This window comes from Eleutherodactylus coqui, chromosome 3 (assembly GCF_035609145.1).
Source record: "Eleutherodactylus coqui strain aEleCoq1 chromosome 3, aEleCoq1.hap1, whole genome shotgun sequence".
Classification (NCBI taxonomy): domain Eukaryota; kingdom Metazoa; phylum Chordata; class Amphibia; order Anura; family Eleutherodactylidae; genus Eleutherodactylus; species Eleutherodactylus coqui.
Genome location: NC_089839.1, coordinates 17,281,533 through 17,307,377, shown reverse-complemented (window position 1 = coordinate 17,307,377; position 25,845 = coordinate 17,281,533). Strand labels below are relative to the sequence as shown.

The 25,845-nt window shown below is 47.2% G+C and overlaps 2 protein-coding genes across 5 annotated transcripts in view; one reads left to right on the top strand and one right to left on the bottom strand.

Annotated features, from left to right (window-relative positions):
- The window catches only part of TAF1A (TATA-box binding protein associated factor, RNA polymerase I subunit A), a 36,765-nt gene extending 33,068 nt beyond the window's left edge, over positions 1-3,697 (bottom strand). For 2 of the 3 annotated variants that reach the window (XM_066595195.1, XM_066595196.1), the window contains exons 1-2: positions 3,410-3,697; positions 1,177-2,025 (exon numbers count right to left, since the gene is read on the bottom strand). In XM_066595195.1, the coding sequence (XP_066451292.1) occupies positions 1,177-2,025; positions 3,410-3,413 (853 nt within the window). In that variant the 5' untranslated portion in view covers positions 3,414-3,697. Of the gene's footprint in view, positions 1-1,176; positions 2,026-3,409 lie in introns of those variants that run through there. The other variant, XM_066595197.1, reaches the window with a different exon arrangement.
- Positions 3,698-5,605: 1,908 nt separating this feature from the next.
- The window catches only part of MIA3 (MIA SH3 domain ER export factor 3), a 68,567-nt gene continuing 48,327 nt past the window's right edge, over positions 5,606-25,845 (top strand). For both annotated transcript variants that reach the window (XM_066595194.1, XM_066595193.1), the window contains exons 1-5: positions 5,606-5,785; positions 8,885-9,018; positions 16,683-16,769; positions 18,737-22,049; positions 24,064-24,333. In XM_066595194.1, coding sequence (XP_066451291.1) covers positions 5,665-5,785; positions 8,885-9,018; positions 16,683-16,769; positions 18,737-22,049; positions 24,064-24,333 — 3,925 coding nt within the window. In that variant the 5' untranslated portion in view covers positions 5,606-5,664. The remainder of the gene's footprint in view (positions 5,786-8,884; positions 9,019-16,682; positions 16,770-18,736; positions 22,050-24,063; positions 24,334-25,845) is intronic.

Genomic DNA, 25,845 nt, shown 5'->3' with positions numbered 1-25,845 from the left:
CCATGTCAGATTGCACCGTGTGAACGTAGCCTTAGGATTCTTTCACACAGACGACACAGAGATCGCCGTGAGAAAATCGCAGATGTGTTCCCGCGATTTCTGTACGATATTGCTGCATTTTCTCACGCCGATATCGAGACTTTGCAGGGGGTTGGGGTGGTTGGATGGGGAACTTGAAATATAAGCCCTTCCCCAAAAATAAGCCCTAGCTGCATTTCAAAACACAATTCATTATCTAACAGGCGCGGTGCGCTCCACCACATTTCTTCCCCCAAAGCACCGTTGCACTTGTTTGCCGTCTTCAGCTGCTACTTCCTGGTCAGAAGGGTTCATAAATCCCGCCTCCAGAAGCGCTGGCTCTGACTGGTTTTTGAGCGCCACGGCTCAGCCAATCACTGTAGCGCTCGATGAACCAATCACTGCCATTACATGCTTAGGGTGACTACCCACGGGCTTCACATTCATGTGATTCGTAGCGCTGCCGCATCGTGGGAAAAATCGCATTATTCATCCGCAGAGTGAACATGTTAAGAAACAATATAAGTGCAATACCAGAACTGCACCTTATTGTCGCCCCGTCTCCAGGAAGAAAAAAAACATTTTATAAAGTCATAATTACACCAAAATGGTACCTGGAGAAACTACAGCCCGTCCCGTAAAAAACAAGCCCTCATACAGTGACAGAAAAAAACAAGACAAAAACGAAAAAAACAAAAAAACTTAGGTCAGAAAAAGCATTTTTTAATGATAGAACTCAAAAAAAAAAAACAATCGAAAAATGTGGCATCGTCGTGATCGCACCGATCATAAAATAAAGTCAGCGCGACATTTTTGCCATCTATGCCGGAAAAAAACAAGACCGTCCACACCCCCCTCCAAAAATAAAAAACAAATGCTACCACTGCCTCTTTCTTTCCATTTTTCATTCCCCCACTTAGGTTTTCATAAGTTCTTAAGCTCATTATAGGGTTAAAGCGACACTGAACAATACAACCCGCTGATGGTTCTCCATCAGGGCCGATATCTAAAACCGCCGAGCGCTACAATCACTCAGAGCTAGTAAATCGCAGCGATTCCTGGCCGGTGCCGACAGAGCTTTACCGTTCCTCTCCCCACTGTGACACCGGCTCGACACACCCAACATACCGAGAGCGCGCCATTCTCTACGGGACTTACCCCCAGGTCCCATGGGAAGAGTGATGCCGAACTCCTCCTCCTCTTCCTCAGCCGGTACATCCATTGCCTCTGCCGCTACATCCATTGCCTCTGCCGCTACATCCATTTCCACTGACGGTACTGCCGCTACATCCATTTCCACTGACGGTACTGCCGCTACAGCCGGTACATCCATTTCCACTGACGGTACTGACGGTAGTACTTCCACTGACGGTACTTCCATTTCCACTGACGGTAGTGACGGTAGTACTTCCACTGACGGTAGTACTTCCACTGACGGTACTGACGGTAGTACTTCCACTGACGGTACTGACGGTAGTACTTCCACTGACGGTAGTGACGGTAGTACTTCCACTGACGGTAGTACTTCCACTGACGGTACTGACGGTAGTACTTCCACTGACGGTACTGACGGTAGTACTTCCACTGACGGTACTGACGGTAGTACTTCCACTGACGGTACTGACGGTAGTACTTCCACTGACGGTACTGACGGTAGTACTTCCACTGACGGTACTGACGGTAGTACTTCCACTGACGGTGGTACTTCCACTGCCGGTACTGACGGTGGTACTTCCACTGCCGGTACTGCCGGTGGTACTTCCACTGCCGGTACTGCCGGTAGTACTTCCACTGCCGGTACTGCCGGTACTGACGGTAGTACTTCCACTGCCGGTGGTACTTCCACTGCCGGTACTGACGGTGGTACTTCCACTGCCGGTGGTACTTCCACTGCCGGTGGTACTTCCACTGCCGGTGGTACTTCCACTGCCGGTGGTACTTCCACTGCCGGTGGTGCCGGTACTTCCACTGCCGGTACTTCCACTGCCGGTACTGCCACTGCCTCTGCTAAATCAATAACAAAAAAGGATTGTTAATCGGCCCGATGCATTTAGTAGTCAGAAGTCGCGATGAGAAATCTACCGTTTTGCGTGTTCATCTCCTACACAGAACTACGGCAATCTAAGCCGGTGTAGTCTGACTCCTCCGATCCTATTTATAGCTCATAAGGAAGTAGTATGGGAGGGGAGGGGACATACTTAATCTTTTTTTACCTCTGGGCCATTACAAATGCAGCGATGCTTCATACGTGATTTTTTATTTCCGCACAGTAAGAGGAGGGTCTGAAGTATTTTTTTTTAATTTTCCCGGTATTTTATCATTTTTTTATAATAGACTACAATATATCAGTATTGCAGTGTATTATAAAGCCTATAAAGTTCAGACAGAGGCTGAGCCTCACAGGCCGCCATAGAGGCAGACTTGGAAGCTATAGCCAAGCCTCAGGGTGCAATAGCAACCCATCAGGACCTCACAATCACATCCGGGGGCTCTGATGGGTTAGAGAGGGAGCCCCCTCCCTCTGTCAGCCTTTTACATGTCGTGGTCACACTGACTGAGGTGTGTGAAGGGTTAAACACCAGGGATCTGAGGGCTCTTCAGTCCCCGGTGGTAGAACAGATTCCGGGTGTCATCAGGACAGCCGAGCACCCACTCCCCCCCCCAACACGAGAGACCCACGCCGGACTTCTCATGCAGCCGCCATCAAAAGATGGTAGTGCAAAGAAGAAAGGAAAGCCCCTTAACGGGAAAAAAAAATTATGGGCAGTCGTTAAGGGGTTAATCTAAAGAAATAAACATTTGCACGGAGCGAGATCAGGTGACTATGGAGGGCGAGGCGAGGGCGTCAGGCCGTTTCTCATCAAAAATTGCTAAAGGGTGGCTTCACATGGGCGTAGGGGCGCGACGTATTTGTGCTACGAACGAGACTGGTTCGCGTCCTTGTTGGCGCATTTCAATGTACTTTGTGCGCACGCAGGCGCGCAGAACACACCCTCGTCTTCAGGTGAACTGCGCAGCGCGTTATGCATTTGCGCACCTCTAGGGGGACCCCTGGGGCACAGGGACAGAGCAGCAAACCTATTGAGGTCAGTGGGTCCTACTCTCTGCATATCGTGCACAAATACACCCGTGTGAAGCCACCATAACACTCGCCGGACGCGACTTTCCCAAACGACATTGGGCGGCGCACCGCCTCAGGGGGGTCTGCAGACCCTCGCCAGCAGCAGAAGCCATTACTGGTAACCCCTCGCTCGCCAGAGTCCTGTCCCATCTGGAATAATATATACTATATACCATTACACTGCAGTATATCCTCCCTCTCCTGGCCCCAGCAGCCGCCATGCCCGCGCACTAACAGCCTCTGAGCTTCCCTCCATCACACACGTCTCACCCATGCTGTTCAGCTGCTTGCAGACTCCAGCACCACGCTACTTCCGGTCTACGGCGCCATCTTGTGGTTGGCAGGAAACAGGAAGTGGGAATCACATTGACGATCTTCGATCTGAAGCCGGCTGCCGCGCGCGAGTGACGTACTTCCGCCCTGCTGAGTCCTGCTGCAGAAAGGCATCCTGGGAATTGGAGTTTTCTCACCTCCTACTAGTATAGCGTCTGGTAATTCTCTGTCCTCCATACTGACCAATCACATCTCTGCTTCTAATTCCAAAAGAGTATTACAGAATAAAAGCCGGGATGTGATTGGTTGACAGCGGCAACAAAATCACATTTGTCTGTTTAAGGCTAATTTCACAGTGCGATATCGGGCCGTACAATTGCGCTGACAGTGCGATATCCCCGGAGATACGAGGCGTTTTATATTAAAACCGCCTTGCATCATTTCGGGGAAGTAGCGATTCTCTGTGGCAGTAAATGGGTGCAGTCAATGTAAAATCTGGCATCGCACTCGTGTGCGCCGCGTATGGCGTGCGATGCAGGACAAAACCGCTCGTGTCTGACCCCGTTCAAACGAATGGGGTTATATTTATGCGAGATTTGTGCGTCTCGCAACACACAAGCCTTGCGCAATTTTCTGAACCTCAGCCCTACATCAGTTAGTGCAAACTGCCTTTAACCCCTTAATAAGCGCCTTTTCCCCCCTTTTTTGTTTTTTTCCTCCTCACTTTCACGGAATCCTCCCTTTGTTGCTCCTCCTTGTTCTCGGCGGGACGTCCCGCTCGGCTGCTATGATGGTGGAGTTCTTAGGACTTTTTGATTGCTTTTTTCACATTTTTTTCTTGGAGTCAGTGTGAACAAAAATGCGCAATTCTGTCGTTGTTTTTTTTTCTTTTCTGATGCCGTTCACCGCGCTGGATGAATCATGTTGTGGCTTTGATAGATCGGCCCTTTATGGGCGCAGCGATACTAAACACGCTTTTTAAAAAATTATTAATATGGAATACAAGGCGCGGGGGGCGGAGCTAAACTTTTACTTCCTTTTACTTCCTCTTGAGTCTATGAATATGTGCCATATATTATAACTTCGATTTTTGAAAACTTCTTAAGTCGCTCTCACATCTGCGTCGGGGGTTCAGTCTTCCATCTCCATTCAGGGAGTAGGAGAGGGGAATCCCCTGGCCGAACGGACCCCAACATGCTCTGTCACTAACGCTTGGGGCTGACAGGCATGCTGGGACTTGTAGTTCTACTAGACTTGATAAGAGCCATCATTATAGATGAAGGTCCAGCATAGTCTGCTGGTTACTACTACGGTAGCAACAAGAGCTGATGGGCATGCTGGGACTTTAAAGGCTCATGCCCACGGACAAAGCGGGATATCCCGCCGCAGGAATCCCGCGGGAATAAACAAAAAAGTCCCCACTTGCGATCGCGGAAAAATGTGCTTTTTCCCGCGGTCTCCATTAATACTATATTTACGGAGGCCTCCCGCTGCGGAAAAACGCGGTAAAATAGAACATGCCACGATTATTTTCCCGCAGAATCCCGCATGTGAGGACTGAGCTGTTAGGTACAATAGAACCTAATAGCTGCGTTATTCCACCGCGGGGAACGCGGCATAAATCCGTCCGTGGGCATTTGCCCTTAGTTCCACTAGTAGGGCATGCTGGCACTTTTAGTTCCACTAGCAGAGCATGCTGCGACTTCTAGTTCCAGTAGCAGGGCATGCTGAGACTTCTAGCACCATCAGCAGGGCATGCTGTGACTTCCAGTTCCACTAGTAGGGCATGCTGTGACTTCCAGTTCCACTAGTAGGGCATGCTGGGACTTCCAGTTCCACTAGCAGGGCATGCTGGGATTTCTAGTTCCACTAGCAGGGCATGCTGAGACTTCTGGTACCACTAGCAGGGCATACTGAGACTTCTAGTTCCACCAGCAGGGCATGCTGGGACGTTTAGTTCCACTAGTAGAGCATGCTGGGACGTCTAGTTCCACTAGTAGAGTATGCTGGAACTTTTAGTTCCACTAGCAGGGCATGCTGAGACCTCTAGTTCCACTAGTAGAGCATGCTGGGACTTGTAGTTCCACAGTATAGATGAGGCTCCTGTAGTTGTGCGCCAGCTCCTGCCCTCTCCTGCAGTCTCCTCCTCCCGCTCCTTGCTGTGCTGTCTCCTGCTGACGTGTCTGCCTCTCTCTGCTCATGCTCTCTCCTCCTTCCCTCCATGCACAGGACACTGCCACCCCGCTGCTGACATGGCTGCAGCCCCCATCTACCTCCTGCTCCTGCTATGGCAGCCCCTTCCCAGCAGCAGCAGCAGCGCCGAGGACAGGAGGTTCTCTGACAGCAAGCGCTGCGCCGACCCTGAATGTAGCAGTGAGTAGCAGGGTGTTGTTACAATGTATCTCTCTTAGTGGGAGGAGGGGGGTCATGGGGTCTTGAGGGGTGTGGAGAGGGTTCCTTACACCCACCACCTCCCAAACCCCCCCTGATGGCGCCTGACACTTGTTGGAGTTGTTGCGTTGCACTTTTATGTGTTTACTGCTGCAGATAACCCTCCGCCACACTTAGATAACGCTGGATGCATCGCCACTTATTTACCTTGGCGCTGCTCAATCAAGGTTCTCATGTTTTTGGAGCGCTTCTCCTTTAATTGGGTCTGATGATAACGACTCGCGCCGACAAAATCAGCATCATCGGAATATATAGTGTTTGTAAAAAAACAATGGCGCCCCCAGAAGTAATTATTTTCTTGTAAAACTCGTCCTGCGGTTCCATCTCATGGAGATCTGTACATGATGGGAGTTGTGGTGATTAGATGGACGGTCTTGTCACCGGAGGCCCTAAAAGTGGTTCCCCCCTTGGCCTATAAAAGGCTTCGGGGGCTCCTTGTGTGTGGTGACCTCTTCTTCCACTTGTAGAGTTGTTGACCACTGCAGGACATCCTGCAGCCATGTGTGTTCCTGTCATGGCCAACTTCACCAGCCTCCTAGTTTGTACGATCTAGAGGTTCAGTTACAGTAAATGTTGAGTGGTATGCTGCAGAATACCATACAGAACCTGTATACCGCCATCCCCACCCGTATCACATCTTGTATCTAAGCTAGAGGCGGTACAACAGGGTACTAGAGCCTGTATACCCACCGTATCACATCTTGTACCCAAGCTAGAGGCGATACAACAGGGTACTAGAGCCTCCATGCCCACCTGTTTCACATCTTGTATCCAAGCTAGAGGCGGTACAACAGGGTACTAGAGCCTCCATGCCCGCCTGTATCACATCTTGTATCCAAGCTAGAGGTGGTACAACAGGGTACTAGAGCCTCCATGCCCACCTGTATCACATCTTGTATCCAACCTAGAGGTGGTACAGCAGGGTATTAGAGCCTCCATGCCCGCCTGTATCACATCTTGTATCCAAGCTAGAGGTGGTACAGCAGGGTACTAGAGCCTCCATGCCCGCCTGTATCACATCTTGTATCCAAGCTAGAGGCGGTACAACAGGGTACTAGAGCCTCCATGCCCGCCTGTATCACATCTTGTATCCAAGCTAGAGGTGGTACAACAGGGTACTAGAGCCTCCATGCCCGCCTGTATCACATCTTGTATCCAAGCTAGAGGCGGTACAACAGGGTACTAGAGCCTCCATGCCCTCCCCTATCACATCTTGTATCCAAGCTAGAGGTGGTACAGCAGGGTATTAGAGCCTCCCTACAAGGGGTTGGTTCTCCTTTTGCTCTGATATTGGAATCCCTTCTATCAGCGTTACAATAACGGAGAAAGTTCCGTCTGACGACTTCTAGGGGATAATCGGTAATCTCCGATCTGTTACCCTCCAATCAGGAGAATAGTCAGTTGTTGTACTTTCCGTACCATCTAGGTTTCTGGCTGTTGGGTCTTGTTCACATCTGCATTCAGGGGTTCTGTTATCCTCCTCCATTTGGGAATTCAGAATAAGGGTACCCCGTAGCCGAACCGATCCGTCTTCTGATTACACCGAATGGACCCCATTGACAGTATTGGGGGGTCCATTTGACTTCTGTTTGACCGTCCAGCATTTTATGTCTTGCATACAGAACTTTTTCGGCCGGCATTTCATGCTGGATCTGCGTTAGAGTCAGTACAGGGGGGGGGGGGGGGTAGGCGAGGGTCCTGTGAAGGTCCTGCGGGGGTCCTGCTTGTTGCTTATTTGTCCTTGGAAGGAGCTAAAGTGTTTCTGGTATTCAAAGCACAATTTCCATGATCAGGAGGATCAGCGGCTTCCCATTCTTACAGAAATTAGTAGTGCCCATAGATTGTGTGTACAGGGGTGACTGCACGTCCGAGATAAGCGGCATCTCCTCTGCTTATCCCTTGTGTGCATAAAGTTGGCTCAACACTGGTCAACTATCGTCATTTGTTAGACTGAATGTAAGCGACAGCCGTCTGTAAATACAGCCAGCAACCCGGGGATGAGCGAGAATTCATTCACTAGGCGATTCGCATCAGCTCACCTAAAAATAGTCCCTGGTTGATAATTATCATCTGCTGTAAACAGATAATTATTGTCTTTCAACAACTTGCCAACTATTTTTTCTGGGAGGTGTGCGCTTTTGCCACCGAATGCTGACCGGCTTTCACCTTTTTTTTAACATTTTGTCCTCTTTTGTCCGACAGCTATTTCTCCTGAATCCCCCCAAAACTCACAAACGTTTTGTTCGGCTGAGCGATCGCGTGTTTGTGGAGAAAGTCGCAGCCGGACAGTTCTGGCAATGACTTATCTCCAGTGGGAACCAAAGGGTTGGACATCGAACTTCAACATCCTGCTTTCATCCAACATCGTGTGTCGGAGAAAATTGCGCAGCTGCCATGTACATACAGCAGTCATCTTCAGTATGTGCAGGCAGGAAACTAAATGACGGATCGGCTGTGTAAAAAGGCAGACGTTCGCTTATGTACAACTGCCTGTTCACTGTGAATGGAGGCAGGCGGAATATTCCCCGATTCGCTTAACCCTCATCCACAAGAACGACCATTGATGGGACTATCTGTGGGAGATCTGAGCCCAACAGGCCGTCCCGTGTAAGAGGGCCCTTAGGAAGTCAGAAAAAATGGCAGTCGTACATCTGCATGTACATCTATAGCCAGCATGGTGACACTATGACATCTCAGGTACAGGTGTGTGTGTGTGTGTGTGTGTGTGTGTGTGTGTGTGTGTGTGTGTGTGTGTATGTATGTATGTATGTATGTATGTGTGTATATATATATATATATATATATATACACACACACACACACACCTCATAGTATGTAAGGCCGAATAAAGACATATGTCCGTCTAGTTCAGCCTATTAACCCCCAATGTCGATCCAGAGAAAGGCAGAAAACACCTAATGGGGTAGAAGCCATTTTTTTTACATATATATAATGTGTATATACTGTGCATGTGTAGGTATAAATGCTAACATGTCAGCCATGGTATCTCTCTCTCCCCAGAGCTGATGGGCCGCGGTAAGGCCATAGAAGATTTCACGGGGCCGGACTGCCGTTTTGTGAATTTTAAGAAGGATGAGTTGATCTACGTCTACCACAAGTTGGCCGGCCGATCGTCGGACCTCTGGGCAGGAAGTGTAAGTGACTATTTATTATCCCACCAGGGAGCTCCTTTGGCTGCCTAGTGGTTTCCATGGAAACGAGGCCTAGTCAGGACATGAAACCTATTTGGGCCTCTCTTGGAAAGACTTGTGTGACTGATGTGCCCGCCATGCTGAGCATGAAGTGAATGTGACCGAGGACTGACTGGGGAGACGTGAAATGAGTGCCGGCAGATTGTGGCCTAATTCCATCAGAACGTGTTTATGCAGGCCCATGTATTAGTAATGGGGTTATGGTTTAGGGTCAGTCTCAGCTTAGGGGGTCTAACATCTTTGTCGTGAAGTGATGCCGGTAATTGTCGCCCATCCTTCCGTGTCTATCTGCCGCCCGTCTGGTCTGGGGAAAGTTGAGTTGACGTAGAGAGATGGTTAAGGTTCCCTTTAGACGAGCCGATTATCGTTTGAACGGACAAGCGAGTGACGCCGCCGTCCGCTCTCGTGCGGCCGGTTTATACAGGCGGATACATTGTTGGTCTTTCACATTCGCCGTACGAGTGAGAACGACTACCCAAGCGCTGTTTAAACAAAACAATAAGCGAACGCGCCAACGGGGATTTTTTATGCCTGCATATAATGAACGAAGAGAGAAAAGCGAACAATTATCATTAGCTGCTGGCGCACATTTAGACGATCATCTTTGCTTTTCTCATTTGAAGGATAATAGTCATTCAGTCTAAAAGCACCTTAAAGGGCCATTTACACGGGTCGATTATCGCTCAAAAGTCGTTCAAACGGATGAAAATGAGCCATAATCGTCCCGTGTAAATGCAAAAAAATAGTTTACTATTTGTTCACTTTTTGTTATTTCTGACTTAGCATAAAACTCATTGCTGGGTCGCAGGATTCTCGCTGCGTGTAAACGCTCCACGCTCAGCGCTTGACATAGATGGGGAAGCACTGAGCGAGGAGTCCACGAAACAGAGATGATCTCTGCCTGTCTAACCGCTCTGCACGAGCGCTAACGACCTTAGTGGTGACATCAGCGCTAATGTAGTCGTTTAGACGAATCTCGTCCCGTCTATGTGGGACATTAGTGTCCCATTAGAGCTCATCAGTACGCCTTCCACTGCCGCTCACCCCAGCACTCAAGGGGGGTCTTTGATGTCACTTGCTTTTTCCGTGCCAGCAGGATAAGGCCTGCACATTAGTAAAGGCCCGTTTAGACACACAGATGATCACTCAGAAGATGGCTTTTGAGTATCATTTTGCATAATCTGCTAATTGGTACTAATGCCTATTAGTAGCCTGTGAGCCGCCCAGAGCTGGATTTTTTTCAGGGCACCACTCGCTGTACCCTGAATAACTTCTCTTTGTTCAGCTGCTGGGGCTGACAGCTGAGAACAGCTGATACAATGTTACCAGCTGTAATCAGCTCTACCCGGGCAGAGCACAGCGTGCGGTCCTGCTTATCAGCTGTTCTGCTGAACGACTGTTTTCAAGCCGAACTGAGGACAGTCGTTCGGCAGAAAACTGAAAGATGGACACATTTACACACAATGATTATTGCTTAAAAGATGGCTTTTGAGTGAATTTTGAGCGATAATCATTGTGTCTAAATGGGCCTGAACATGATGACCGTCGGCTAAACGACCAGATGAGCGCTGACCTCACCAATAAGGTTGTTAGCGCTCATGCGGAGTGTTTAGACAGGCAGAGAATACCGTTGGAGCGCAGATTTCTCGCTCGTAGCGGGGTGTGTTTACACTGAGCGAGAATCCCGCAATGTTTTTTAGCTACCAATAACGAGAAATGAGGGAAAAGTAAATAATAATAATGGGGATTTTGCATCATCTGAAGGTCCCAGCAGTTATGTTTACTGAACCGTGAGTGTACCGCGGACCCAGTGCATTTACTCCTGTCACTGCGCGCCCCCTACCCTGAACCAGCAACATCACTGCGGTGAAGAAGAGGCCCCTGCAGTGACAGGAGAGCGGGACATGGATATCCCGTCCTTCAAATTGGTGGGGGTCTAGTTTCAAGTTATCTTGAAATCTTGGTACAACCTGGCAGGAGCCACGGGGGCCCTCACATTTCTGCTGTGGATCTGCATTTGGATTGCTGTAGCGCAGTACAACGGTGGATCCCTTGGCCGTCCATGACCCGTTTTCTCCTAATTTAGGGCGGCTTCAGATTGGCGCATTCGCAAACGCAATCGCCACTATAGAGAGTATTAGCCCATGAACCAGTGTTTTGGGTTTTTTTGACTACTTAAACTTCGCTCTATTGTGCACGAGTTTGAAAAATAAAGCAGGAAGATCCTGCCCTATCTTTAGTATAATGTGCGAGAATCCCGCTTGTGAAATCAATGGTTTTGTCCCGTTTGCGGGCGTGATTTTCACAGTTGCTAAATAGGACAATACCGTGGTCATCTGTTTGAGTCCTTAAAGCCATCACAATTCTTGCATGTAGATGAAATTAGTTAGGCTCTGTACAGTTATATCTGGCGCAAGGGTCTATCTGTATACATAAAGATGAAAGCACTCACTCACTCACTCACTCACTCACTGACTCGCCACTAATTCTCCAACTTCCCGATGTCGTAAAAACATGAAATTTGGCACAAGCATAGATTATGTCCAAAATGCGAAAAGTTAATGGGTCCTAACTTGATAATTCAATTCTAGCGCAAAATAATTAGCATCGAAATTTTACGTACGTAATCTAATTCTCTCACTTCCCGATGTCATAGAAACATGAAACTTGGCATGAGCATTGATTATGTCATAAGTAGGAAAAGTTTAGAGGTACCAACTCGATTATTGAATTCTGAGCGCAAAAGAATTAACGTCCAAATTTTACGTACGGAATCTAATTCTCTCACTTCCCGGTGTCATAGAAACTTGAAATTTGGCACGAGCATTGATTATGTCATAAACAGGAAAAGTTAATAGGTACCAACTCGATTATTCAATTCTAAGCACAAAAGAATTAGCGTCCAAAATTTACCTACGGAATCTAATTCTCTCACTTCCTGATGTCATTTTATATAAAGGAATTGTCGCATGGTTACCTCCACATGGTGTTTCCTGGGTAATGCAAAGAACCATACAAAATGGTGAACATATTTTTTTCCCGGTATCACTAAAGTAACCACGACTTCATAAGATTTTCCGTGCGAACACCAGATAAACACCAGTACCAAATTTACTTGGGTGAAGCCGGGTATATCAGCTAGTTAAATATATATACGTACCGGCGTTGGCCTTCTTTCTAACCCCAGGAAAGGATAAAAGTCAATTTTGAAATGCAATACTCGTGCCAAGAAGCTTTTGTTTGCTGAGTATTTGGAGCGTCTCTGCTGCCCTTTTACATTGTGCTTGCGTCATACAGATGCAAATAACGAAGACGAGAAATGACCGCCGCGCCCGTAGATAGGTATCTGACGGTTCTGTGCTTCATACTCCCGTAAAAAAAAAATTAGGAGCATCAGAACAAACTTTTTGGGATCTAGAAGTTATTTTGGTTGGAGGCCTAGCCGAGGTCAGACCCGACGGTAGACAGCTGGGTGATCTCAGGAGCGCAGCACACATCCGCTGGATAGGCATTTGGGGTATATTGGGGAGCAAAGTGTTACCTGAGCTTCACCTTAATGCCAGGGTGGACCGTTCTGCGGGCAACGACCTTGGTGCTTGGTCATCCCAAGACTTGGTTTAGGATATTAAGTTGGATATGCTACGTTTATGGCCTTTGTTCCCTGGTGTGATCTTAGTATGGCCGGAGAGTGTTGCTTGCTTGTATTGGTGCTACGGTCGTTCTGTGGATAGGCTTAACAAGGCAAGACGGAAGGTGAACCAAGAAGTCTCCAGATCTGTCGCTTATAATGGGGGTGTTGCACTTCATCACAAGCACCTTGAGGTTCCTCATACAGGGCATTTAAAGGGGGTTCCCAGAATTTCAAGTTATCTCTTATCCACAGGATATCCCCAGATACGGAATAACTTGCTGATCAGTGGGGGATGTCTCACCTCTGAGACCCATGCTGGTCTCAAGAACGGGGGTCCTGTGTCCTCCCTCCTCCTCACCAGTGAGGAGAGACTGAATGAAGTGCCGGTTTCTCAAGCACACCAGCGCTCCACTCACTTTCAAAGGGACTAACAAGATACCAGAGCGGCACCATTGAAATGAATGAAGTGCTGACAACCAGCGCACCCTACAGAGTGACATCATTTTGGACCCCGCAGTGACAGTAAACGGGAGGCACAGGGATTTCTTTTGATAATGAGTGTAGATCACTTTATAAAGATTAGTTTTCCCATTGGTAAAACATATTTAAGGAGACCCTTCAAACCAAGATGGCTAACCGGCTTCTCTGACGCACACTGTGCATTGGTAGTCTAAGCCTTTACACACTGCTCTGATTGGCCAGCGCTGTTGGGACCACTGTAGAGTATGCATCCGGTAGTCCGAGATGGGATGTGGCCATTTTTGTTGGTCGGGGATCGGAGGGTCGCTTTAAATCCAGTTGATGTTGGGACTTCTTTCTCCACGTGTCGGGTAACATGAAGGTCATCTGTGATGTGTAAGGTGCCGATCACGGGGTCTACGGTGCAGACCGCCATTATTAGTCAGAGATGTAATGCGATGGTTTGTGGCAGAGCCGTTTCCTGTCTCATCGGAGGACTTTATGATGTACTTTGAAGGTTCTCCGGAGAGGCTTATATTTAGCCCTTACTTTTTTTGGCACGTTCTTACCGTGTCGTACATGCCAGCTTTTGACTCTGTTTACTTGGGTATCAAATGCCCATGTATGAAAGCTGCTGCCAAAGGGTTAAGTCTGCTTAGCAAAATTCCTTTAATCTGGAATTCTGGGACTTAATAGGTTCTGGATTACGAAACGGTCATAGAAAAGTATGTGACGTTTAATCAAGCGAATTGTCTGCCTCCTGCTTCTGGCCTGGTAAATAAATAAATCTTGGTATTTGTATAGCGCCAACTTATTCTGCAGCGCTTTCAGGTAATTATTACTTATTACCCCCCAACCAAGCTGGGTTCTCTTTTTACCGACCTCGGAAGGATGGAAGGCTGAGTCAACCTCGAGCCAGCTACCTGAATTACACAGGGATTGAACTTGCAACCTTCAGGTCGTAGGCGAGAGCTTACACTCTGCACCACACAAGGCTCTATGTCTGCATTAGGCCGCTTTCAAACGGCCGAGAAAGTTGCGCAAGATTTGTGTGATGGGGTCATATATACATGAGAGGTTTTTTTTCCTGCATCCCACCACAGTGTGGGGCAAAAACTGCAATATGTCCTATCTTTGGGCGTTCCCTCGGAACGCCTCGTCCATTGTTTTCAATAGGGCTGGAAAACACATCACACGTCGTGCGAGACGCACGTGAATGCGATGCCATGTTTCCCATTGAAAACTACGGAAAACACTTGGCGATCTCCGGGCGCTGCTGCAAACATGGCAGCAGTACTGAAGTGATGGGAGGCGGGTTTTAACACAAAAACGCCTCGCATCCGTGAGGACATGGCACGTTCCCGAACGTGATATCAGGCCGAGTTTCACGACCCAATGTCGCGTAAAATTAGCCTTAGGTTGTGTTTTATATCACGTCCGGGACATCACTTCAGCATACGAGCATAAGAGCTTGACCTATGTAAGTGTATACACTAGCGTGGCATATATACTGAATGGCCACTTCGTTAGCCTGGGCAGAATTTCACTGCCAGCCGCATGGGGTTTTCTCATATAGCGGTGTGGTGTATACGGAGAATTGCGCGATTGTGGAAAAACATCCAGCAAAAGGAGATCCTGTTGGTGAGAAGAAATTGGCATCGAAAGGGGTCAGAGGAGGATGTCAGGAATTGCTTTGACCAACAGGCGCTGCACACTCAGGAGCTGCTGAATACAACGCTGGTGGTCCAACTAACATGTCCGAACGCACAACACGCTGCTCCATAGCACGGATGGGCTATAACAGCAGGCGACCAGCTCCAGCGCCATTGTGTCTAAGAGAAACAGAAAGGCGAGACTCCATGGGATCACTGAGCAACGGAAAAATATTCGCCGGTCAGATGGATCCAGATTTGTGTCACACTGTGCTGATGGGAGGTCAGAATTTGGTGCAAGCAGCATGAATTGATGAACCAATGATGGATGAATCTACTTTCGGTAAAGCTAGGTCGCAGCTAGTCTGGCCACCGTCAAGGTCCCATTGGGGAGGTGTGTGTGGGGGGTGTTTCCTTTTCTAATTTGTTCTCGGCACCAAAATCTGTCCGGTGAGCTCAGTGCTTGTTCCAGTGATTACCGCTCCGACCCCCTTGACGAGCGCAGATTGTTTGTGAAGGCCTAATTCATAAATCTATGAAAATCATCTTGGCTCTGGCAGCCAATGCTAGAAAGGGCAACAATGACTCACGATGTCCTTGTGTGCATCGGCCCTCCCTGCAACCCTGCAGTAGTTTTCCATCATCCTACTGCTGAAGTCAATGGGAGCTGCTAAGCAATACCAACCTGGACTGCTGCAAAATGCTTCGCCTCGGTACACCCTGACAGCGGCCGATGAACAGGTGATCATCCAGGAGCCTGAATGGTGGACTCCCCTCCGCCCCCATCAGCTATGGATGACCTATCCTGAGGGAATCTCGTTGATCAGCGCACCTTAGATGGCTCACATGCAGCTACCTAATAGAGCTTTTAGGGGATGCTTAAATGGCGGAATTTGCCATGGATTTTTCCAAACCGAAAGCCACATCAAAATCTGCGGCTTTTTGCAGCGTTTTGGGGCACGGATCTGCACGAGGATTATGCCGTGTCAATGGGCCGAATTCCGATGCAAAAATGAACATTTACGTATCAAAAATTCACTTCTTGCCGCGTAAATGCAACTTTCTGCATTGGAATTACGCACTTCGATTCCATGTGCAGATTCACACCACGGGCCTCGGTCTGGTGCGGACGGTGCCGCCGCTCGGGCCGCGGTCTGGTGCGGACGGTGCCGCCGCTCGGGCCGCGGTCTGGTGCGGACGGTGCCACCGCTCGGGCCGCGGTCTGGTGCCGACGGTGCCGCCGCTCGGGCCGCGGTCTGGTGCCGACGGTGCCGCCGCTCGGGCCGCGGTCTGGTGCCGACGGTGCCGCCGCTCGGGCCGCGGTCTGGTGCCGACGGTGCCGCCGCTCGGGCCGCGGTCTGGTGCCGACGGTGCTGCCGCTCAGTCTCTGATTCAGCACAAACGCTATCGCCCATCAGATTTTCTTTATTTTACATGTAGTAATGCTGATTTTTAATTTGGTGCACGACCAGATCTAACTCTAATTTATACGGCAGCGTTCCCCTGTCTGGTCATGCTGGGAGTTGTAGTTTTGTAAAAGTTGTTTAGCTGCAGCTTGGAGATGGTTACTGTTATAGAGCTGGACTGTTGTTGTTGATAAACCAGGGCTGCTGGGAAAGGCAGTTTTAGACGTGACGCCAGTGACCGAAAAAGTGGCAAATCTTCTTTTGCCTCGTCTGCTTGAGTGTGAATGGAAATCAGTATAACTGTGAAGAGAAGAAAGATGCATCATGGGATTTTTACAAAAATGTGGTAAGCTGAAAAGTCGGTCAAAGGTCTGGAAATAGTTTTTACTACGATGCTGCAGTTTACGGTACATCGCATTATGGTTCAGCACGCTCATGCCGTTCTCTTCTGTGTTGCAGGTGGGCACGTACTTCGGATATTTCCCAAAGGACCTTATAGATATGAAACAAGCCTACACCGAGGATGAGCTGGAGCTGCCCACGGATGTAAGTTCTTGTGCGCCGATTGTTGGATTACTAAATAGAAGAAAACGGGTGAATCAGTAACGCGGGGGGGGGGGGGGGGGGGTGCGGTTTACAAAAACAGCACACGGGAAAAGTGGTGCATTTACTCCGCGCAACCAATCAGCTTTTTAGAAAGGCTTGTTGGCAAATGAAAGATGCGACCTGCTTTAACCCTTTCCGATCCACTCTCTGATCTCTGAAGACATTATGATTTAAGGCTGTACAGCTCCGATGTTGGAAGACATCCGTTGGGGTTCCCTTACTGTATATTGCCAGCCTCTCTGCTGTCGGAGCCTATCCAACGTGTCACCTCATGCAGTACTGGCTTTAGCCAGCAGATAGCGCCGTTGTATAATTGCAGAAAAAGAGTAAGCCTACTAGGAAAACCGGGATACAAATTGGATTGGAAAGGGTTAAGAATTTTTTTCAATTAAATTTATTTTTCCTTTTTTCTTTGGTCCCACCACTAGAGGACTTGAACCTATGGTTGTCTGATGGCAGTACAGTATACTGCATTAGTTCATGGGGCTTTGGTAGCCCCCCCCCCCCCCATATCAAACTAGCTACATTAATGCTGCGGACAGTATTGACTTTGGCTCCTAAGCAGTGAAATGGCCGTGATCGGAGCCAGCTCTGATTGCGAACATTGCCAGTAGCTGCCAGCTGTGTGAAATGGCTAATAGCTGGTGCTATGGAGCAGGTTCAACTCCTGATCCCACCCCAAAGCCCCCAACCCATGACAGATATATCCGTTATGTGTCATTAATGGGCTGTCTGCACTGCCCATTGGGGGACGCTCAGGAGGTCACTGCATGCTATTTTAGGGCTAGTCCACATGGGTTTCAGTCGCAGAAATATGCTACGTATTTAGGGTGGCCTCACACGGGTGTAAGCGCATATACATTCGCTATCCCGAGATGTATACGCGCTATGCAGGGCGAACGATCACGGGCTATTGGTCCCATAGCGGCGCATTTTACTTTACTGTGCTACAGGGACTGCTGGTCTCAGCAGCGCCATGTTAGAGTAGGCAGGGCAGCCTACTTAGTATGCGGGTCAGTTGACTCAGTAGGCGGGCCAGCTGATTTTGTAGGCCCAGGTGTTCTTGTTTAACCCCGCAAAATCGCGCAGTACGCTGCACAATTTCGGGCAGACGGGTGCCTTTCGTGCACAGTTGCGCACCAAAATGGAGCATGTCGCTTTTTTTTTTCCCGCGCTCGGAATGCGTGCGGATAAAAAGCCCACGTGAAGGAACTCATTTAATTCAATGAGTTCTATTTGCTGTACATTCGGTGCTCAGATTCTGCAGCCGCAAACACCCCCCCCCCCCAAAAAAAAAAAACGCGAAAGGGCCTATTGATTTGTGATGCAAATACGCAATGAATATGCGGGTTTCCTGCGTATTTACGCTAGTTCATTCATTTCAATGTCCTTTTTCGGAGCGTCATATGCGCCAAAATAGGTCATGCTGCTTTTTTTTTCACGCGACTGATCCTCGCGTAAAAAAATAGGAACACATTGAAATCAATGGGCTCTATTCACTGCGCCCTATCTGCAATGTCAATTGTGGACAGGCCAAGGGTCGGATGGCTTCCATTGACTTCAATGGAAGCCGTCCGTGGGAATTCGCACAAGAATAGAGCCTGCTGCGATTTTATTGCTGTCCCCTCATGTTAACTCTATTCTTGTTAATGGATGCGGAAAACCGCGGACCGTCCGTGCGTGTGACGATCGTGGATTCCGCAATCCAAATCCGGTCGTGTAAGACCGGCCTTAGGTGGTGATAAACACCCCCATATCTACTCTGCTGTCTGAGCGTCCTTATTCTAGGGTCTCTATAATCGCCCTGATTGCCCTGTTCTGATATATAGATTCACACTGTAACATTGCTTAGAATCAATTTTTTTTCTATTTGTGGCATAATTATATATATTTTTCTTTGTTTTCAGGAAACGGATTTTGTTTGTTTTGAGGATGGAAAAGATAATTTCGATACTTATGATGTTAATGAACTTTTAAAAAAACAAAAGGGAAGCACAACTAGTCGTGAAACATCACCAGAGGGATCACCGTCCCCAGAGATGGAAACGCCACCTACGGAGGTATCTTCTTCTGTCTCTGAATCGCCTTTAGAAGACGAGCCTGGTACAGAGGAGGAGCCTAAGAGAGCAGAAGGTGAGCCATCTCCTTCCGCATCTGCAGACTTGCCCACTTCTGAACCCCAAGAAAAGAATGAAGAACCTCCAGAAAAAGACACCCTTGAGTTGAGCAAGCAGAAAGAGACGGATCCATCTGATGAAAATCTACATATTCACATTGTAAATAGTCAATCCAAAAATTCTCAGGAAGACCGTGTTGCACACGATATGTTAATCGCAAAAAGAGAATCACAAGTGCCAGGTAGTGAAAAAGCCAAATATGACAGCATTTCTCAGGGAGACACTAATGAATCTGAAGAAAAGAGAAAGAACTTTGATTCCTATACCCTTGTAGATAAGGAACGGAGTCAGAAACTGAAGACCGAAATTGGGTCAACCGCTGATGCGACTGTGTCTGATGATGAGGAGACCAGAAGTGTTACTTCCGGTGATAAATATCTTGATGAAGTCAAGGGCAAAATGGATGAGCCCTACGAAGCAGAATTTAAAGAAGACCTTTTGAAAGAGTCCTTGGAACCTCCTTTGTTGTCCTTCAAAAAATCCGATGTTAAATCATTTGATCAGGTGACTTCTAAAAATGACTCTACCTCTAGCACCCCAACAGAGGCAAAAACGCAACCTCCGGAAGATGAGGTTAATGAATCTGAAGAAAAGAATAAAAACTTTGATTCTTATACTCTTTTAGACGAGGAACTGAGACAAAAACTGAAGACAGAAATTGGCTCAACAGGCGATGCGACGGTGTCCGATGATGAGGAGACCAGAAGTGTTACTTTCAATGAAAAATACCTTGAGGAAGTCAAGAACAGAAAGGATGAGCCCTATGAAGCAGAATTTGAAGAGGACATTTTGGAAGAGTCCTTGGAACCTCCTTTGTTGACCTTTGAAGATTATGATGTTAAATCCCTTGATCAGGCAACCTTTGAAAATGATTCTACCTCTAGCACTGCACCAGAGACAAAAATGCCACCCCCAGAAGATGAGGTAAAGGTTTCTGTAGATGTAGGTCATGCAACACCGCTAAAACAAGAAAAAAACATACTGACCACATGGGGAGACACCTTCTTTGCTATTGTTAGTGGTGGAGAACACACACGGGATGTCACTGATCCAGACGGAACCGATACTGAGGAGGAAGACGAGGAAGAACCAGTTGAAGAGTTGGACGAAGACAACAACTTATACTTACTTGGTATGGAGAAAAACAGTGTAAGGCATACAAACTCTGAGCCACCTTTTGATGATGATCTATATATTTTAGAAGAAGAACTGGTAGAGGAAACGTTGTCTACAGTTGAGGGTGATCAAGCTTTTCAAATTGAACCAAAGATCAATATTACTTCTAACAGCTCAGCTGAAAATGAAGTTACTTTGTCTTCCAGTGATGAAACTCCTCCTGAACTTGACACAGATCCGAAATCAGTAAGTGAAGAGCCAGAAGTTAAGGATCAAGCTAGTAATGTAGATATGGAAGAAACAAAAGAATTGCAAACTGAAAAACAAGAAAATGAAAACAATAATGCTGATATTGAATCAGTAACTAAAGAGTCAGACGTTAAGGATCAAGCCAGTAACATAGATTTGGAAGGAACACAAGAATCTCAAACTGAGACTCAAGAAACTGCTTCGAAAGATGCCTCACTACCATCTAATGATAAGGTAGTTACACAGGGGATGGCCAAGCCAGTGGAGGATGCTGAAGCAGAAGATCCTGTAGATAAAGGAACATCTGAAGATCCAAGGGAAGATCTTAAAGAAAACAAAGAGACGAAGATTGTGGACACAAAAAATGAGATTCCAGATCAAGCAGTTACAGAAGATAATGACGCTATGAAAGAGAATCTTCCATTGTCAGAGGAGTCCAAGCTTGAAACACCCCAAACCAATGAGGGCCATGCTGGAGAAGTAAAATCAAATGAAACTGATCCAGAGTCATTGGATAAAGTGGACTTGGAAGATGCCAAACCTGCAAGTGATTCAGGCTCAGTTGAATCACAAAAAGAAGAAAAAGACACGCCACAAACTATTCAAGTACCACCGTACAATGGAAATGAAGACCAAAGATCGGAAACAACAGAAGATTCTGCAGATAAAGGAGCAATGGGTGATGGTAAAGCTGATAGCACCTTACAAGATGTTCCAGAGAAAGATGAGCATGAAGAAAAGACCTCATCAGAAGTAGATAAAGAAGAGGCAGATGAAGAAAACCAGGATGGACTGTTAGAAGATGAAAATGCTGTCAATGCCGCAAAATCTAAGCAACTGGAAACCGATAGCAATAGTACTGAACATCTAGATATGTTGGACTCTAACAACACAGTGTCTGGAGAAAAGGAGATTGTCCAAGAAACCACATCTCAAAATGAAGAAGTCACCCAGGAGAAACAGGCTTTCAGTGTAGAAAACGTTGAGGAGCAAAATACTAATAAAGAGGAAATGGCAGCAGCAAAAGATGAGGAAATAATCAATGTTGATAATTTAATAAAGAACATGGTTGACGTATCTCAAGAGGAAACCTCAGCAGAAGCAGAGGAAATCTCCAAGGAAGACCTTCTCAAGAAAGTTGACTCCACCAATGACCAGACGGCTAATGTAGAAGACCATGAAAGAGTAGCTGAGGAATCCAATGAGGACTCCATGTATTCGATGAATGATGGATTAGAGGAGGCATCTTATCTTGAAAGCATTACCAATCTTTCTATCCTGAGGGAGTTTCTGGATGAGGCCCGCATTGCACAGTTCACAAAGTACCTCGGTCTTGACAACCTTATGAGACTGGAAGCCATGTTTCACGACATGGACTCGGAGTTGAAACTCTCCCGAAAAGACAACGTCCGCCTGGATCATATTGATAAAGCTCTGGACCAGATCTTAGAAGCATCTGAAAGCAATATACTTGACTTTGTTGAGAGTGTCTTGGATTCCAGACAGGCGGACAACGGTCAGATCCTTGCAACAGGGAAGGAAATGTTTGACGAAGAGGCGGCTCTGCTGGATGACGTCCAAGAGATCTCCTACAGGCTCCGACAGAAGCATTCAACGCTCAGTGACAACTCTGTGCTTACGCCAGGAGCCCAGGACCCAGATGTGATGGGAGAAGGAGGTAAGCATTGCTTCCTTCCGTAGTACGGGTGTGTTCTTACTCTTCATTATAATGGAGCTGTATATGAATCTGTCTAATCTTAGAACCGTTTCTACCGACCTATTATGTAGTCCAATAAAATGTTTCGTCATCAGGGTGTCTTCACACAGGTGCACTTTACAGCCCTGAAAATTCAGACCGATTTTTCGTGCAATTTTTTTTTTTTCTTTATGCGTTTCAGCGATTTTTCGTTCAATTCTTACATGCTAAAAAAAACAACAAAAACCTGCTGGGCTCTGCAAACTTCCCAGTTCTTCATATGTTTTTTTTTTTTTTTCTATCACATGCGATAAAAATGGATTACAATCATATGAAACGAGTGCAAGCCTTTCTGTTAAACACACCCATAGACTTAAATGGGTGATTTTCATAGGAAAATAATAACAAAATAGAAAATATTGGGGTTTTTTCTTGAATGATTTTTTTTTTTTTAAATTTTTTTTTTTCTCGGACTGTTCCCCCGATTTAAAAAAAATTGCATGTATAAATATATGAATATAACAATTTAAAATAATATGCTTTATTTCCATCTGATTTCGGTCTTATTTTTAGAATATCATCTGGAAACATCATTCCTGTGAATATACCCCAAGGCTGGGTTCACACGGGACGGAATTGCTGCGGAATTTACGTGTGGCTATTCCCCCCACGCCTTCTAATCCTTTGATTAGCCAGCCATGTGTATGAGATTTTGCAAAAATCTGGTCCACACGGGGCGGCCAATCCGTCACAGCAAAAGCGGGTGGAACCGGAGATGCGGTGCGGAATTGACAGCCGCAGCATGTCAATTCTTTTTTTTTTTTTCCCCGCTGTGGCCTCACTCCTCTCTATGTGGAGAGAAAGCCGCAACAGAATTCCGGCGGCCGAACCGCTCCAAAACCCGCAGCGAAATGACACAGGTTTTGAAGCTGCGGCTCTCCCGCGGAAATCTTGCGGTTTTTCGTGGCGGCCAAGCCACGAGATTTCTGCAGGATTTCCGTTTCTTACTCTTTGACCAAGAACCTGTGGGTGTGAAACGCGTAAGCTTGCGCTGCTTCTGTAACCATGCATCATGGACTTTAAATGGTGTTGCAATAAAGAAGTGATTCTATCTCTACAGAAGTGCTGGAATACCTCTGAAGTATTGCAGTATATTATATAAGAGATCCAACTATCGCAAGTTCAAGTCCCGCCGTGGGACTTATAAAAAGAAGGAAAAATTAGTCAAAGGTTTTAAAATTATTATAGCAAAAATATTTAAAAGTGAAACTCCCCCCCCCCCCCCCCCCATCTTTTTCCTTTTATTTAACATTAAAAAATCGAAACTAAAAAACCCATTTGGTATTCGTGTCTCCATAAAAGTCCAGTCTATAAAATGACGGATTATTTATCCCGCATAGTGAACGAAAATACCCTATGACAGAATTTCTCTCCCCCCCCCCCCCCTCCTCTTTGGTTACCCCGTCTCCAGGAAAAAAATGTAATAAAAAGCAATCCAGAAGTTGTGTCCGGAATGGTATAAAGGAAGATTACAGAGTATCTTTCAGAAAACAAAGATAAACTTTTGCACCCGGGCCCATGAGCCTTTATCTACGCCCTGCCCGGGATTATGTCGCTGGAAAAAATAAAAAAGATTTTTTTGACAGCGTGGGCGGAGGGGGAGATAAAACAAAAAAATGGCCGTGTCTCCAAGCCGGAGCCATCTGACTGTATTTTCCTGTCCCTGGGCAAGAAATCCACTTTGTGCTCCATGATAGAGAGAACCATAGTGCTGACAATGTTTGTAGGGTAGCGTAGTCAGATCGGTCACCGCACGCCTGTCTTCAGGGTTGGGGCAGTTACAAACTACTGCTTCCCGCTACGCCTCATGGAGGTAAATCCATCACGGATGTAGGGTCAGCAGCTGGCGCATAGCTGTCCGATGTTACATAGTTTGATGATATGGCGAAATGATAGAATTGTTTGTATTTTTGATGGTTGACTTTGCTTTTCACAGACAGGACAGTGAAGAGAGAGGAGACAGCAGATGCCGAACGGAAAACGGTGGAGGACGTTGTGGCGCCAGAACCACAAGTGGATGAGATCTCAGAACCAATGAGAAAGGAGGAACCCACAATACGAGAGCCACGGGTGGAGGAGACCTCAGTGCAACCAGAGGTCCACAGAGAGGAGCCAGAACTTGTCTCTTCCTCCGAAGACCCGGTGGATTCCGGCACACTTCACCCAGATGTAGACGTGTCCCATAACGAGGAGAGACCCGAACCAGGTGAGAAACACGAGCTGTAATGTATCACATTAGGCCACTATACTGTTCTCACTACTATATAAATATATGTTTGTCTAGGTTGTGGGAGCATGAGCTATACGCTGACTGGCCCCTTTATTAGAGCCCGGCCCTCTCATGATTGACACTTCTCTGTATGGTAATTCTCCCCGTGACCCCGGAGGGCGGGATGAAATTACGTGACAAGATTCCGTAGATTAGTTTCGGTGTGAATCCATATTAAATGGAAAATCTAGCGATCGGAGCGACTTCCAACGAGGCCGGTTATCAGTGCTGGACTAGACAGGGTCTCACTGCCAATCGCGGGGGGTTTTCTAGTGTAAGAGTGTGAGGAGTATACAAAAAATGGTGTGATCGAGGAAAACATGCAGCAAAAGGGGATCTTATGGGCGGAAATGACTCATGGCTGAAAGGAGTCAGAGGAGGATGTCAGGAATTTTTCTGACCAATGTAATAGCTAAGAGCAGCTGAACACACCGCCGTTGCTCCAACTGATGTGTTAAAACGCACATCTCACCGTTCCTTAGTACGGACGGGCTATAACAGCAGACAACCAGTTCCAGCGCCATTGTATCTTCGAAAAATAGAAAATCGAGACTGCAGGGAGCAAAAGAGCGCAAAAATAGTAACACAGCAGCAGAAAATCGCTTGGTCAGACGAATTCTGATTTCTGTTGCTCCGTGCTAATGAGGGGGTGGGGTCAGAATTTGGCACAAGCAGAATGAATCGATGACCCCTTTCTGTCAGTTGGTCACAACATGTTGGCACCTCCATCTAATCTGCGGTAACTACAAGAAGCTTTCTGTACGCAGGGGCCGATATTCCTACAGAACGATTTATTCACCTGGAGAAATCTACAGCATGATGAATTGTTGTGATTCTGAAGGCCAAAGGATGTCCAACTCGCTATAAGATGGGGTCTCTAGTAAAGTGGCCATTTAGTGTATACCATCTTATGGCTGCTTGTCATGCCCGATGGCATCCCCTGCCTTCTCCTGACATCAGTCATGGACAGCATTGTGCCCCTTGTGTTCTCTGCAGCAAACGCCACATCTTCCTGGACACCATAGGGTGCACACGTGTCTGGACCAGCTCTTAAAGGGCCACTGCATGCATCCAGCTTTCCCATCCTCAGCCAATCTGGACCAGTCTCTGGGTATTTTAGGCACCTCCCCAACTAGCGGGTAGCTGAGCGTTTAGTCTAGTTTAGTATGTACTTGTTCTGACTGACTCCTGGTTGATCCTCGCTTGTTCTACCCAGCTTTCCCTTCTTCTCCTCTCCTGACCTTGACCTGTTATATCGTTACACAGGAATGCCGTCTGTCCTGACTTCAGCTCTGTTCTAGGACCACCTTTCTGCCTGCTCTTCTGGTACAGCAATACGGTTACCTTAACCAGTTTGTGTCAGGCACCACCATATTGAGACTACTCCTGGGGTAACGGTCTGGAGGTCCCTACAGGGAAGACCAGATCCTGACTGGTGGGGTTAAATGG